Here is a 17,051-nt window from a genome sequence, read left to right as displayed (position 1 = left end):
ATAGTTCTTAATGACAAAAAGAAAAAAGAAAGTTAATTTGTACCTTTGCAAAAACCGGTGGAACTTGGAAGCCTTGTTTATCTTGTTTTATGTATGCATTATAAACAAGTGATACTCAGCAATGTTAAATATCATAGGATGTGTCGGCACTCAGCACAATAATAATAAGAATCATAATAAACACCAAAGTGAAAAAAGTTCCGACATAGTGGAAAAAACTGGAAAAACCATATATTACGGCACCAATGAATGCAAACTTAGCTCACAAAATAATTGAGTAAATTTACACATTACATGTACAAAAATATTGATTTTAAGTTAAATAAGATAATTTTGTACTATTTTTTTAGCATTACCGATTTAATATTATATTATATTATATTATATTAGAAGTTGAACATATATGCATGAATGACCTCGATGAAAGAGCCTAATAGCGAAAACGGCACAAATGTCCAACATAAGAACAATATGGAAGCACTCACAATACAATATGGCAGCAATTATAACAAGCAAATATAGCAAGTAAAGCAATAACAAGAACACACCGAGGTTTTATCGTGGAAAACCTTCTTAATGTGAGAGGTAAAAACCACGGGTCGTCCAGACCAATGAAATAGCTCCACCAGGGGCGGAGCTAGATAAAATATTGGAGGGGGACAAAAAATATTTACACAATAAAATAAGACTAAAATAAAATTTTAAGGGGGCTAAACTGAAATTTATATATAATTTACATGTAAAAAATTAAAATTAGGGGGGCCATTGCCCCCCTTTGCTTGTACCTAGCTCCGCCCCTGAGCTCCACTATAATCAAATGAGGTACAAGAGAGTCTCAAACAAAGCACAAAAACGTGCATATAACCAGCCAAAACATCAAAGCACCAAAGCTCACAAATAAGAAACAAGAAGATGAAATATACCCAAAAAAAAAACAGAGCTACTGTCGAAGCCAATTTCTCCCTTTGCAAACCTCCAATTAAAATCTCCATTGTCCAAAATGAAGAACAAGATGTGAAGAATTTAAAGTTCAAATTTTACGTCGATCCAACGGTGAAATAATGAGAAACTGCCATTCTAAGATTGCTGCTCTGTGTAAAAACGGGAAACCTAATTTCTCTCTTACGAAGCCAATTTCTCTCACTGAAAATCTCTAATCAACATCTTCACTGACTAGAATGAAGAACAAGATGATAGGAACACGCAGTTTAAATTTCAAGCCGATCCAACGGTAAACAACTGAGAAACTGCTATTTGAAATCTACTGCTTTGGGCAAAAACGGAAATTCTGTTTTCCCCCTTCTTTCTCTCTTTTGGTGGCTACTCTCTTTCTCTCAAAAGACCTCAAAAACTGAATTAGGGTTGTGACACTAGGGTGCAAGAATACACCCCCAAAATGTTGGGCTTGGGCCTCACAAAGGAGAGAAAAAACTCAACAAATCTCCCCATTCTCGACTAGGTGGAGGCTCTCGCCATACCGGCGATCAAACAACATGTTTCAAATTTTTCTCTTGACAATGCTTTTGTCACCATATCAGCACCATTGTCATCAGTGTGAACTTTCTCAAGTTCCAACAACTTGGAATCTAACACATTCCGTATCCAGTGATACCTAACATCAATATGTTTAGATCTTGGATGAAAAGTAGAATTCTTAGCAAGATGAATAGCACTTTGGCTATCACACAACAACACATAATGGTCCTGCTTGAAACCAAGTGCTGCAAGAAACTTCTTCATCCACAACAACTCTTTACATGCTTCAGTTGCTGCAATAAACTCTGCCTCTATGGTAGAAAGTGCAACGCACTTCTGTAGCCTTGACTGCCATGAAATAGCTCCCCCTGCAAACTTGACCAAATAACCTGAAGTAGACTTTCGAGAATCAATATCTCCTGCCATGTCTGCATCAGTAAAGGCAACTAGCAAAGGTTTCTCACCACCAAAACTCAAACTCAAGTTAGTTGTACCTTTGAGATATCTCATAATCCATTTAACAACATTCCAATGTTCTTTACCTGGATTAGAGAGAAAACGACTCACAGTATCAACCGCATGAGCAATGTCTAGTCTAGTACACACCATAGCATACATCAAGCTTCCAACAGCTGAGGCATAAGGAATGTCATCCATTGCTTGTTTCTCCTCATCAGTGGTTGGACACTGTTTGGTGCTCAACTTAAAATGAGGAGCAAAAGAAATAGCAACATATTTGGCATCATTCATGCCAAACCTTTGAAGCACCTTCTTTATGTACTTTTCCCGTGACAAATAAAGCTTCTTGGAATCTCTATAACGAGTAATAGTCATGCCCAAAATCTGTTTGGCAGGACCCAAGTCCTTCATAGCAAAAAACTTGCTCAACTATTTCTTCAACTCATTAATCTTCAAAGCATTCTTACCCACAATCAAAATATCATCCACATAAAGTAAAAGAATGATAAAATCATCATCAGAAAATTTTTGCACAAATACACAATGATCTGAAGTTGTCTTACGATAACCATGCTCCCATATAACAGATTCAAACTTCTTGTACAACTGTCTTGGAGCTTGCTTCAACCCATAAAGACTCTTCTTAAGCTTGCACACAAAATTTTCCTTTCCTTTAACAACAAAGCCCTCTGGTTGCTCCATGTAGATCTCCTTATCTAAATCACCATGAAGAAAAGCTGTCTTCACATTCATTTGCTCAATCTCCAAATCAAGAGACGCTACTAATCCAAGCACAGCACGAATGGATGACATCCTCACAACAGGAGAAAAGATCTCCTCATAATCAATACCTTTTCTCTGGCTAAAGCCTCTAACAACCAATCTAGCCTTATACCGAGGCTTAGAATTGTGTTCTTCATTCTTGATTCTGAATACCCATTTGTTCTTCAAAACTCGCATACCCTTCGGTAGCTTCACCAACTCATAGGTATCATTCTCAAGCAAGCACTTCATTTCTTCTTGCATAGCTTTAAGCCATTGAGCTTTGCTTTCATCTTCAACAGCCTCTCCAAAGCATTCAGGTTCTCCCCCATCAGTCAACAAAACAAACTCATGTGGAGAATACCTTGATGAAGGCTTCCTCTCTCTTGTAGACCTTCTGAGTGCATTTGCAGGAATTTCTAAAGCTGCTTCCTCATCTTGATCATCATCACCAAATTCATCAAGTATCGGATCAACTGTTCCATCTTCACCTGCACTTGTATCATGCTCAATATTTTGAGCTTCAACTCTACCATCTTCTACCATAGGCATAGAGGGAGAAATATCCAAGTCAGAAAAATTATCACTAGGCTGAACCATTGGCTTCTCCGCATGATCAACATCCTTCAATGTTTGGTCTTCAACAAAGATAGCATCTCTACTCCGAATCACCTTCTTGCTAACAGGATCATAAAACCTGTAACCAAACTCATCTATGCCATAGCCAATAAAAATACATTGCATAGTCTTTACATTAAGCTTAGATCTCTCATCCTTGGGAATATGAACAAAAGCTTTACATCCAAAGACTCTTAAATGATCATAAGAAACAGCTTTACCTGACCATACCTTCTTTGACACTTCAAATTGCAAAGGAACACATGGTGTCTGGTTCAAGACATGAACAACAGTGCTCAAAGCTTCACCCCAAAAGGATTTTGCCAATCAAGACTGTGACACCTAACTCTTTTAACCAATGTTCTGTTCATCCTTTCAGCCAAGCCATTCAACTGAGGAGTCTTCGAAGGAGTCTTCTGATGTCTTATACCATGCTCTTTACAATAAGCATCAAATGGACCTGAGTACTTACCACCATTGTTAGTACGAATGCATTTCAACTTCTTCCCAGTTTCTCTTTCAACATAAGCTTGAAATTGCTTGAACACATTCAAAACTTGATCTTTGGTCTTCAAGGTGTAAATTTCCTATAATGGTCATCAATAAAGGTTACAAAATAGATAGACCCTCCAAGTGTTCTTGTCTTCATCAGCCCACATACATCAGAATACACCAAGTCAAGTATCTTCGACTTCCTTGAAGGCGGATGGCGTTTGAAAGAAACCCTGTTTTGTTTCCCAACAAAGCAATGGTTGCACTTTTGCAAAGCAACCTTACAACCAGATAAAAGATTTCTCTTGGATAACATATTCATACCCTTCTCACTCATATGACATAATCTCTTATGCCATAAATCAGTTTCATCAACAAACTCAGCAGCATTAACAACATCTTTCACAATCTTTGCTTGAGTTAAATAAAGAGTAGAGTGTCGAGTACCTCTAGCAACAACTATGGAACTCTTGGTGAGCTTCCAGCTATCACGAGAAAATGAGCTATCCAAGTCTTCATCACACAACTTACCAACAGAAAGTAAGTTCAACCTAATATCTGGAACATGCTTCACCCGCTTCAAAGTCAACTTGGTACCGTTGGAGATTTCTAAGCAAACCTGTCCAACACCAGCACATTTTCCAACACCTTGATGAGCCATTTTCACACCACCAAAATCATCAGGAGTATAAGATGTAAACAAATCCCTCCTAGATATAACATGAATAGAAGCACCACTATCAATCACCCAACTAGTGTTATTATCAACAAGGTTAACAGATTCAAACTCCTCAACAACAAGAAAATCATCATGAGTTACATTAACCTTGTCTTCCTTGCTACCATCATCTTTGTTTGTGCTCTTGTCTTTACTTGCCTTGGCTTTCTCCTTCTTTAGCTGCCAACAAAATCTCTTCACATGTCCCTTTTGACCACAATGATGACACTTAATATTCTTAACTTTCCTCGAGACTTGCTTCTGCTTTGATCTCTACTTTTAGGACCTCGACTTTTGTTTCTCCCCCTAGACTCAGAAACAAGAACATCTGAATGTGTAGTTGATGTACCTTGTGACTTTCTTCTCATTTCTTCATTCAAAACACTGCTCTTGGCAAGATCCATAGAGATTACACTATCAGGAGCAGAATTAGACAATGACATTCTGAGAATTTCCCACGAGTCTGGTAAGGAGCCAAGAAGTAACAATCCTTGAACCTCTTCATCAAACTTGATGCCCATGGAAGATAACTGATTCATAATTCCTTGGAAATTATTCAAGTGATCTGTCATTGATGTCCCATCTGTATACTTCAAAGCCAACAACTGCTTGATCAAAAACATCTTGTTATTCCCAGTTTTCCGAGCATACAACTGTTCAAGTTTAATCCAAAGGGTCTGAGCATGTGTCTCTCCAATAATATGGTTCAACACATTATCGTCAACCCACTGCCTAATATATCCACAGACTTGTCTATGCAACAAAGTCCAATCATCATCAGACTTATCATTAGACTTCTCTGTACCAAAAACTGGTTGATGAAAATTTTTGACATAAAGCAAATCTTCCATCTTTGACTTCCACAAATCATAATTAGGACCATTAAGAGTAATCATCCTACTAGTATTAGTATTAGCTTCCATTGTTCATAGAATCACAAGCCCAGAAAAATACCAACAAGCTCTGATGCCAGTATGAAAGAGCCTAGCAGCGGAAACGACACAAATGTCCAACACAAGAACAATATAGAAGCACTCACAATACAATATGCCAGCAACTATAACAAGCAAATATAGCAAGTAAAGCAAATGAGGTACAAGAGAGTTTCAAACAAAGCATAAAAACGTGCATATAACCAGCCAAAACATCAAAGCACCAAAGCTCACAAATAAGAAGCAAGAAGATGAAATATACCCAAAAAAAATAGAGCTGCTGTCGAAGCCAATTTCTCCCTCTGCAGACCTCCAGTTAAAATCTCCACTGTCCAAAATGAAGAACAAGATGTGAAGAATCTAAAATTCAAATTTCACGTTGATCCAACGGTGAAATAATGAGAAACTGCCGTTCCAAGATTGCTGCTCTGTGTAAAAACGGGAAACCTAATTTCTCTCTTACGAAGCCAATTTCTCTCACTGCAAATCTCCGATCAACATCTCCACCGACCAGAATGAAGAACAAGATGATACGAACACGCAGTTTAAATTTCAAGCCGATCCAACGGCAAACAACTGAAAAACTGCTATTTGAAATCTACTGCTTTGGGCAAAAATGGGAATTCTGTTTTCCCTATTCTTTCTCTCTTTTGGTGGCTACTCTCTTTCTCTCAAAAGACCTCAAAAATTGAATTAGGGTTGTGATACTAGGATGCAAGAATACACCCCTAAAATGTTGGACTTGAGCCTCACAAAGGAGAGAAAAAATCCAACACTCGAGTCATGTATGTATCTCTTGTACGGTATATTTTTTTATTCAAATTGAATTAGCGACGGGTCTAAATTCTGTTAACAAAAATTTGACTGACACGATTTAAATTTTCTTCCATCCCAAATTTTATATTCTTCCTCTCACACTGTATCCTAGCTAGGCTAACACAGGAACAATAAGCATGGTCAAGAAAGGACATTGAATGAGTTACCCTCTATGTATTGCAACGTGGTTGTGAAATGACATGCCGTGCAATATGCATGAACATGGGACTAATAAAAGCATATGATAGTGACCTATATGGTCGTTTTCCTCTCGAAGTTTTTCAAGGTGTGTCTGGATCATAGAATTTCATTTCTACGGTTCTTCTAGACAAGATAAGACACAACATGTGATGCCTACCTTTTATGAAACCAAACAAATTTTCCCCTCCCAATTTTTTCCCTTTCTTTTTGCCATTTTGTTATGCTAATTTTCTGGAAAGTGTGTAGAATTAGAATATATAGATGACAAAGTCTAGGCACCATCAGTTTTATTAAAATTTAGTTAGACTTAACTAATAAAAAAAAATTAAAGTGAACAATTTTATATCATTAGGTAGAATCTTTTTCTCTAATATGGTGAATTAAACTCTAGCTTTATCTTAAATGTTTAAATGTAATTTCAATCTGTTTTATTTTGAATAAAAATTTAAAAATAGCTAGTCGGACTATAATTATTATTCAAATTAAGAACAGTTAAAAACGAATTGGATAAATATGTTGAGTTAGAAGGTGATAGTACTCGTTAGCTTTGAGAAAAGAATTTTAATGCTACCAAATCTATTTTTTATCCACTCAAGTAAACTATTAGAAAGTTCACAAAATGCCGAAGCTGTAACATTTTATGAGATTGAGCTTGATGATTATAATAGAAAAATATTAGTAGATAATAAAAATATTAAACAATGTGAATAATGAATATATCGTATGTTTAATTTAGTGTGGAGATAGTTATTTTAATATTAAGATTTAAGCAGATAATTTATTTGAAGGTGTAGTGTATTTTTATTTTATTAGGTCAATTTTAAAATTCATTATTCACATTATTCACAAACATTGTTGTCTACCTAACAAAATTCTTATAAAATATCATAGAACAAGAAGTTAAAGAGAAAGAAAACTGAATACTATACTATTAGAAAAATGAATTACAATAAAAAATTACGAAACAGGACGAGTAGAAAAATAGCGAATATATGTGTGGGGTAATCACTACTAGAAAATTAGTTATTACAGATGGATATTTCTGACGGATTTTATCCCACGGAAATACAGACAAAATTTTAGAGGGATTTTTTTGTCAAAAAACAAAAAAAAAATGAATTAGCATAAATTACAGACAAAAAATAAAATCCGTCGATAATTCCGTCGGAAAAATTATTTTTTTTTCCGTGAAAAATGATACAGATAGATTTTTCCGTCTGTAATTAAATAGACAAAATGTTGGTTTTTATTAAATTATTATAGACAAAAAATCTGTCTGTAATTTAAAATTTTTCGTCAGAAATATTCAGATAACCCTAAACTCAACCCTATCTTCTCGAGCTCCATCCACACCCTACACAAGTGAGAGCTCCATCGCACGAGTTTCTTCCTCTCTCCTTCTTATTTTGCAATATAAAACTGTGCTCCTCCGCTCCCCTTGCCGGCGGTGCTACCGTCCTCCTTTTGACGTTTCTCTTGAGCTCAGAGCCGGCGGCTCCATTCACACTCCACACAAATCTAACGAGCTTCTCCCTCTCTCCGTCAACGAGCTGCTTTTTCTCTCCGTCGCACGAGCATCTTTTGCCGCTGTCGCCGCCGCTCGCGTCGCACGAGCCCTCTCTGCCGCCGCTCTCGTCGCATCTGCTCCTTTCGTCATCGTCCCTTGGAGGTTAGATTTTTAATCCGCTAATTAACCGAAACTAAAGCCCTCCGTTTTTCTTCGCTTGGAGGTTAGTTCATTCAGCGTTTCATTCTTTTCACTGTTCTTGTTCTATGATTTGATAATGGTGATTGATGATATTTATGTAGATCTGCTTTCATTCCTTTCGTTCCTTTCGCTTGGAGGTTAGATTTCATGCAGATCTGCTTCAATCAAAACAAATGTCCTAAAAGCTGGTTGTAACGATGAAGGAAGACAATATAATATGGTGTTGTCTATATTGTTGAAGGGAAAAGGGAAGAGTTCTTGGAACAGGTTTTGAGTTCTAGGAACAGATCAAGATCAAGGAGTGGAAAAAAGAGATATTCATATGCGGAATGCTCATCATCTTCTTCAGATGTTAGTAAGGAATAATGATTGACCAATATTTCACTTTGCTTTTGACACTCATCATCTTAGGAATATTTCATAAAACTCTTTTGTTGCAGTATAGGAAGATGTGGCAAAGAACAGCAAGGATATTTTTAAGCAGTTTGATGGTAAGTGTATGGTTTCATTGCATAGCAAAATTGGTTGCAAAAAAATAGCAAAATTGTTTTATTATTGGCATTCTGACGTGTGTGTCCATTAGCAATCTGGTTTCAGAACTCTACTCTTTATCATTTTAGCATGTTTCATACCTCCCACCATATTCAACCTGTTCCTTCCATATTGTTTCATTATGTAGGAAATTTGTGTAGGAAATTGATGGCTTGAAGTCACGGGTGGTTGAATGTTCCGGAGACAAAGACATGATTAATATGGCGACAGAGGAAATGGGGCAGGCCATAGAAGAAGAACGAAGACTGCAACATTTGCTGTTCAAGTCCTTACTTCCTAAGGACGATGCTGATGAAAGAAACTGCATTTTGGAGGTCAGAGCAGGTGATGTGTCACTGTTGAATAAGAATATCTATTAGTTTTTATAATCAAAATTGTTCTCCGATGAATGTGTATCAAGTTGTCTTGGGTTGTGTTGATTGTTTCTTACTTTTGTTCTGTTTTGACTTCATTTGTTGCCTCTTTCATTTGCTTTTACCACTTTTGACAGGCACTGGTGGGGAGGAGGGCTTCTTTGTTTGCAATGGACATCTTCAAAAATGTAAGGTTGCATTTGTGTCATCCAAATCAAAAGGGAACTACTGTTACAGTTTTCTAAAAAGTGATATTGTCTAACATAATATAGGTACGAAAAGTATGCTTACAAGAATGGCTGGAAATTTGAAGTAGTAGATATTGCTCAATCAGATATTAAAGGATACAAGGTACATATTTTGTACATTCTATATGATCTGAGTTACCTACTTTACTCAAGTTCCTGATATAGTAGAACTGAATTTCATCCTTCATCTGATGGATTTTTTGTTTGAACTTCACTTTCTCAGGAAGCTAGTGCAGCAATTGTCGGAGATGGTGCTTTTGGGAAACTAAAATTTGAAAGTGGAATCCATAGAGTACAGGTTTTGGCTACAACCTTTTACCATCCATGAACAAATCTACTTTCTATTATTGCTGACTTCTTTCTTCCTTTTTTTTTAAAATAAAAAACAACAAAACAAAAGAGAGTTCCTGTGACGGAAAAATCAGGACGAGTTCATTCCAGTGCTGTTTCTTTTGCAATCCTCCCTCAGGCCGATGAGGTAATTAAATAACTAATAGCTATCATTATGAATTAGTATTTTATGTTCAGTCTAGTATGAGACAATGATATGTTTAAGTATATGCAGGTTGATGCTCAATTGAAGAATGAAGACCTAAAAATTGATACCTATAGATCTAGTGGTTCGGGTGGTCAGCATGCAAATACAACAAACAGTGCTGTTAGAATAACTCACATTCCAACTGGGATTACAATTTTTATACAAAATGAGCGTTCTCAACACCAAGTGAGTATTTTCAAAATATTGGGCATAATTTTCATTTGATGATTTTAATTTGAAATGTGTTCCATCAGTTAAGATGTCTCATTTCTACATTCTACATATGCTTTCTTATTTCTGTTTAGAACAAGGCCAGAGCACTTAAAGTATTCTGTGCAAAGCTATTTGAAATGGAAAAGAAAAATTCTTGTATTTGAACAAGATATGCTAGATTTAGAGAGGAAAAAAAAGTAGAAATTATGATAGATTTAGCATGGCATCAAATGTATTGTTATAATTGAATGTTTTTATTTATTTATGAAAAACTTCTTAAATTTAGGGTTGACTACTTCAAATAACAAATAAAAAGGGTTGGTGATATCTTTTCTTTGTTCAAGTCCGAAACGGTGGAACACTTTCTCTGAAATTGTAGAATTGAGGACATATCCTAATTGCATGGTTAAACATATCCATTTGTGTTAAAATCCTGATTTAATGTAGCTGGCTCCTAATAATTTTTTGCTAAGGCTTTATGGTGTAGTATATACTATTACTGGAAAACGTAAAACTTGAATGGACTTGTTGCTGGTAAATTGCTCTGTGATTTCTTCTTTGCTGGTAAATTACTTGAACCCGTCTGTACCACATCATTCTTATTTTTTGACATTAATAAAGTCCGCGTGATATTTATTATTAAGGTTTCAAGATTGCAAGCTGAGAGGGATCTTAGAGCGGCATTGGAAGTTGGATTGAGTATGTCTTCATGATAGTTTTCCAGTTCACGCGGCATGGATTCCAAGGTTCTTTCATTTCTAGCAAAACTTGATATTCTTTTTCCATTCTGATTTCTTTCTCTATATACACAATCTTACAAAATCGACTTATGTGAAGACAAAGGCCGAGCTGGAGGAGATTGTACTTGCTGAAGCTGATGTTGCCAGGTTGAAGCAGAAAGTTGCGAAACTTCACCATCAACTTAACCAGCAGCGATAGCATCACTATGGTTCACTTACAGATGTGGGTGATCGATACTAACATGCCCAAAACCATCCTCAGCAGTAAGTATGCCCAAGCAATGCTGAAACCAAGTTCTAAATCGCGTTTCTTTAATTTATAAGGACCTGCTTTTTGTTTCAAAACTAGGATCTCTAGTCGAATACCCTATGTAACTTGATCTGATTTATGCAGGAGATTTTTTCAGCAAGATTTTGATTCAACTCTTGCCTTTTTGTAATCATGAAAGGAAACAAAGGACCGAGGTAATTTTTGTTCATGAAAACTTATTCCGCCCACCATTAACCTCATAGTTCGAGGGCCGCCATTTTCTCACTTGAAGGCCAATCTTTTATTTTGTATTTTTTATTTATTATGATAAAATCTGGCCATTGTTATGAATTAAAGTTTTCATAGCTTAAAATAACATGGCTATGCATTTTTTCTTTCATTTTCCTCAGGAAGGCTTGTTGGGCACAGATTGGAGAAATCTCAAAGGACATGTATTAGCAGCCGGTAATGGCAGTCGACAACCTACTCGAAAGCAATTTATAGCGATTCAAAAAGTACCGAGGCATCGACAAGCATGTTTGTAGATGAGCTTGGTGCCGTTGACTCCGCTGCTATGCCCTCCACCTCAAGGGCTGCAAAGGTAAGAATTTAGTTCTCAAGAATTGTGCCTTGGAAAGTGCCTCTTTTTCAAAATTTCATTAACGTGTAGAACTATGAAAAACTAATTGTGTCTGTAGTCAATGCTTCTGACTTAATCTTTGTTCCAATCACAATATCACATGTCTATCTAGGACTATTTTGGCAGTATATATAGTATGATGCAGATTAAGCATTGTTCTACTCGATGAATAAATGTTCATGTGAGCTGAAAACCATTTCCAGAAGATGGTTCTGTTTTTACATAGGTTGAATTATTGTGAACTGCAATTGTCTTGGAAATTATTTGACTTTCAAAATTTGAACCTGTTTCTCTTTTTATAATTTGTTTATCTGATCTCCTGCAAATGGATTATGATTTTTAATTGAAAATTGTTTGGCTTACGCAGTTTGGATCTTAGAAGAATTGAACAAGTCGCCAGGAGATTTTTAATTGAAAATTGTTTGGCTATCTGTTCATCTCATATTATTTTTTCAAACTATGGTGAGGCTTGCTTCCATAGTAAAGGGGAAGAAATGAAAAAAACATGAACAATCAAAGTCTCAGGCAAGTTCTCAAGTTCTACTCACATCATCTGTTGATTTTATCTGTAAATAAGTAAACGATGTTCTGTTGGTTAAGATTGTGATACTCTTCTCTTCTTAAGTAATCTCTATAGCTGACAGAGGGTTTTGGTAGCTAGTGGATATTACTCAACCTATTTGAGTTATAGGTTTTTTCATCTTATTTATGATATCTTGTTTCTTGTGGTGAACATTTAGGCTTCTTGCATTGGCTACTTCCTTAGCTAAGGGTATTAATAGTCCATATACTGTGAACATTTAGGCTTCTTGCTAAGGCTTCTTGCACTGGCACTCAACCTATTTTGGAGCATATATAAGACTATATATTGCTTCTACTACAACTTTCTTTTCGTCTCGTATCGTTCTTTCTTACTTGATTTCTACATGCATCCATCATCCGTGTATTTGCTTCTCTGCTGATCTCTCATTTCTCTCTGACCTTTTTTAAAAGAAAAGAATACACCTTTATTTTTATTTTGTTTCCTACAGGGGCTTATGCTTTAAATTAACTTCTTTATTCACAATCATCGAGTACATGAGTATACTTTCTAGTTATTAAGAAGTACCACCAGTTATTAAGGAGACTCCTGTTCTAGTTCAAGATTCTGCAAAGATTAAAGAAGCACCACCAGGTTCTTTCTTTTTTTCTCCTATTAAATTTGCAGCCCCAAATCGAAAGTTATTGGAACTAGACCAGATGTTGAGGTGAGCTTCACTTGTGAATTTGTTACTTGAGATGAAGAATACACTGTACATAGATTATGTTGTCACTATTTTTTTTTATTTTTGTCAGAATTTGATACCTGAAAAACAGATGAAAAATGGAAAAATATAAGGAGGCAGAGAAGCTTGAGGCAGAGGATCAATTCATGACCACATTGTTTCATTATTGTATATTTTGACTTAATTAGAGGACAATAGTTGATGTATCAATACACTTTGTTGATGTATGGTTGTTACTTGTTATTATAATTGATGTATCAACACTTTGTTTATATTTTAAAATATATTGACTTGTTTGTTTATAGTACTTTTTTTTTAGTTTGATAATACGATAAATTTGTTTATTTTTTGAAATATTATAAATATTTGAATACAAATTAGATAAAAATTTGTATTAAATTTATATTTATTTTGTATGAAAACAAGTTTATTTTGTAATTGAAAAAATAAAAAAATTATTTTATCTTACTGACGGATTTACAGACGGATTTTCTGTCTGTAATCAGAGTGTGAAATGATTTTTCAAAGTTTAAATTACCGACGGAAAATCCGTCTGTAATTACTGATGGAAAATCTGTCTGAAAATCCGTCTGTAATTACAGACGGAAAATCCGTCAAAAAATCTGTCTGTAATTACAGACGGAAAATCTGTCGGAAAGTTCGTCGCTTTTGGGAAATGAATTGAAAATTTACAGAAGGAAACTCCGTTAGTAACTGGTAAAAATCTGTCTGTAATTTTTCGACGGAAAAAAATCTGTCGGTAAATAATTTCCAACGAGGCTTTTACAGAGGGACAAAATCCGTCGGTAATTTCGTCAGTAACCAAAAATCCGTCTATAATAAAAACTAAATCTGTTTGTAAATTTGTCTGTATTAATCCATTTTTTAGTTGTGAATTTACATTACTAAAATAAATAAAAATAAAAAATATATAAATATTTAAATTAAAACTGATTATTATTCTATTTTAAATAATTTTATAAAAATTGAATTAGTTAAATTTACTTTACATCAAATATACATAAATCGAGTCAGTTAAATTTATATAAATTATTAAGATAATAATAAATTAAAATAAATTAAATTAACTAAATTCGATTTACTTTTACCAAACTAAATCAAATTAACTATATTCGAATTAAAGCCACAAAAATTCTCTCCAAGTAAATCCAATATATTATTAGTTGCTGGACATTTGACTTGAAGGAAAGTCACTTATTCACCCAATTCTATTTTCTGACAACTCTCCTTTTCCTCTCATATTTTTTTTATTCCCCTTAAGCAAGTATTATAAAAACCTAATAATAGGTGCCCTTTTCATGATCACTCGTATAATTAGAGAGCTAAAAATTAACTATTTATGTTTATAAATACAAATATTATTATATTATTAGATATTAAATTAGTATATTTTATATTTTTTATAAAAAAACACAAAGACAAAAACTAACTCTTTTTTATTTTTTTTAATTATTTTTATTAATTTTTTATAATTATATTTTTATTATTTTATTTAAAAATAATCTACTAAACAAAAATAATTAGCGTATATCTAGGACATCACTACTTAAAGATTCAATAATGAAAAAATTAATTTATTTTTATTCTCTTTCTCACACAAATTTAAAAAGAAAAATATATTGAATTATGTAAAATTCTTTTAAGATAGAATAAATTATAAAAAATTAATTTATTTTTATTCTTTTTCTCACATAAATTAAAAAAAATAGAATGATAAAAATATAAGTATAAAAATTTGATAAAAATAATAGAATAAAAAAAAAGTTAGATTTATCTTTTAGTTTTTTTTTTTTTTTTAATATAATTAGTGTTAACTCTCAACTCTCCAGTTATATGAGTGACCATGAAAAAGGAACTTATTATTAAGTTTTCATGCTATCTGTTTAAGGGGAATAAAATAAAAAACATACGACGGGGAAAGGAGAGAATTATCAGAAGATAGAATTAGCGTGAATAAATGGGTTTCTTTTTAAGTTAAATGCCCAACAATCATATAATATGTAAATCGAATGTATTAGATTCGATTTATTAAGAAAAACTCTTCACTGCTTTAATTTAAATATAGTTGATTTAATTTAGTTTGTTAAAAGTAAATTGAATTTACTCAATTTGATTTATTGTGTATCTTTGTAACTCGAATTTAATTGATTTGATCTACATATATTTAGTTTAAATTAAGTTTAATTGATTCGATTTATATAGAGGTATTTAGGAAATAAATCATTTCTATTTTTTTTAATATTTGAGAGAATAAAGTGTGATTTTTTACTTTTAATTTTATAAGTAGAACCAAAATTAAATAGAAGAGAGAGAGAAAGCAATGAAAGGTGAGATTAAACACTGGACACCATTCAGTTTTTTTTTTCACCGGAGAAGATCCACTCCTAGTATTTAGAATAGGACATGTAATCATTTTTAATTTAAGATATTTGCGTAATTTTCATCCCTATATATATAGGATTAAAATCTTCTAAAGTGATAAAATTGATAAAGTAGTAAAATGAGAAGTTAATCACTCTTAAATTAAAATATTAAAACATACATTTTATAGAAATTACAAAATTAATAGTGATTAACTTTTCATTTTATCATTTTACCAATTTCTTCGCTTTAAAAAATCCAAATTCATATATACGTATATGTGTGTACAGACTAGAATTTGTTTACTGTCATACACTTACACTATATAATTTTCCAATAACAAAAGGTTAGTTACTCATCTAAACAGTTTCAACAGTTAATTTTATTATGATAACTGCTTAAAGTAACTATCTTCTTTCCTTTACACCCTCTCAAACTTAAGTTAGTATTTAAAAACATCCTAAATTTGGCTTTAAATCGTTCAAAAAATTTTATTAAAATATTGACAACAAGTGTCAAAATAGGCTACTTATCCCACCCTGACCAAACTTGCACTAAAATAGAGTTGGTTGGGCCAACCCACCAAAATCAAACGGGCTAGGACTACTAAATCGCCCTGTCTAATAACAAGCTGATGAGTTGGTAGTAGAGATATTTATAGATACGGATAATCCGATTATCCGATCAAAATTGAATTAACTCGATTATGTTGGTTCTGTACCCAATAGATAATCGGGTACAATCATATCATATCTAATTAAACTCGACCTTAATTGATTAGAGTATTAGTTTTAGAATCTCGAAATCTGAACCAACCCGATTACCCGATTAGGTTAATATAAATTAAATAAAAATATAATAGTATATATACAACTTTGTTATCTTTAATATATAAAGTGTGCCAAATAATGGTATCTATTTAAATATAAATTTGATGATGTGTTGCTTGGTGCATGAATTCTCACACCCCGTACAGCTGTACCAGCAAGTTCACTAGGTCGTGCAAGTAATATCTGAGCGAGTCAGGGTCGATCCTACGAGGATTGTGGTTTGAAGCAAGCTTTGATTATCTTAGAGATCTTAGTCAGGTGAATCAGAAGGTTGTTGGTTGGATTGATGCAAGGGCAATTGATGACAAGTCATCATATACCCATTTTTCAAGTTAATTTCACTTGTTTAGTTAGCATTTATGCACTTTCTTGCATCCTAAGTAAGTGGTTTGGAGTAAAAATGCATAACTTCTCTAAATCAAGCAACCACCATGAATTTAATGTTAAATCATGAGGTTTGAGCTAATTTTGATTGCATTTTAATTGATTTATAAGCCTCTTGAATTTAGTGATACTTTGAGTGGTTGTTTGGTTTATTATAGGTGAAGAAAAGAAAAGAAAATGAAAAGCGTGGCCTAAGAAGCGTGACACAAGAAAAGGAAAGCGTGGCCAAAAAGGGGAGAAGCGTGCCGCATCACAACGGAGAAGCAATCTTGCCCTCCACAAGGGCAGAATGCCCTCTAGGAGGGCAGCATTAAGTGACCAAGCAAGCTTAGGCAACTCTGCCCTGCCCACTCCAAGGGCAGAGCACAAAATGATGCCTTGGAACCAAGAGAAGCAAACCCTGCCCTGCCCTTGTGGAGAGCAGAATCGGGCTCCATGAGGAAGAAAATCAAGGAGAAAATATCAACTAGGCAT

General features: G+C 34.0%; 1 protein-coding gene across 1 annotated transcript; it reads left to right on the top strand.

Moving 5' to 3' along the window:
- The first annotated feature begins 7,785 nt into the window (after positions 1–7,785).
- Positions 7,786–11,578, top strand: LOC107489228 (peptide chain release factor 1, mitochondrial). Its single transcript, XM_052262354.1, has 13 exons — positions 7,786–8,143; positions 8,284–8,533; positions 8,623–8,673; positions 8,862–9,048; positions 9,225–9,275; positions 9,360–9,438; positions 9,559–9,633; positions 9,736–9,813; positions 9,901–10,059; positions 10,731–10,832; positions 10,924–11,090; positions 11,221–11,291; positions 11,487–11,578. Exons 4-10 carry the CDS (start codon positions 9,020–9,022, stop codon positions 10,797–10,799), a joined length of 540 nt encoding a protein of 179 aa, XP_052118314.1. The 5' UTR covers positions 7,786–8,143; positions 8,284–8,533; positions 8,623–8,673; positions 8,862–9,019; the 3' UTR covers positions 10,800–10,832; positions 10,924–11,090; positions 11,221–11,291; positions 11,487–11,578.
- Positions 11,579–17,051: the final 5,473 nt, after the last annotated feature.

This window comes from Arachis duranensis, chromosome 5 (genome assembly GCF_000817695.3).
Source record: "Arachis duranensis cultivar V14167 chromosome 5, aradu.V14167.gnm2.J7QH, whole genome shotgun sequence".
Taxonomy (NCBI): Eukaryota; Viridiplantae; Streptophyta; class Magnoliopsida; order Fabales; family Fabaceae; genus Arachis; species Arachis duranensis.
This window is presented reverse-complemented; position numbering and strand designations above follow the sequence as displayed.

Coding starts and splice junctions, on each gene's coding strand:
- LOC107489228 (XM_052262354.1), top strand. CDS start 9,020: ATGCTGATGAAAGAAACTGCATTTTGGAG. Junction 9,276..9,359: donor CAATGGACATCTTCAAAAAT/GTAAGGTTGCAT, acceptor AACATAATATAG/GTACGAAAAGTATGCTTACA. Junction 9,634..9,735: donor GTGGAATCCATAGAGTACAG/GTTTTGGCTACA, acceptor ACAAAACAAAAG/AGAGTTCCTGTGACGGAAAA.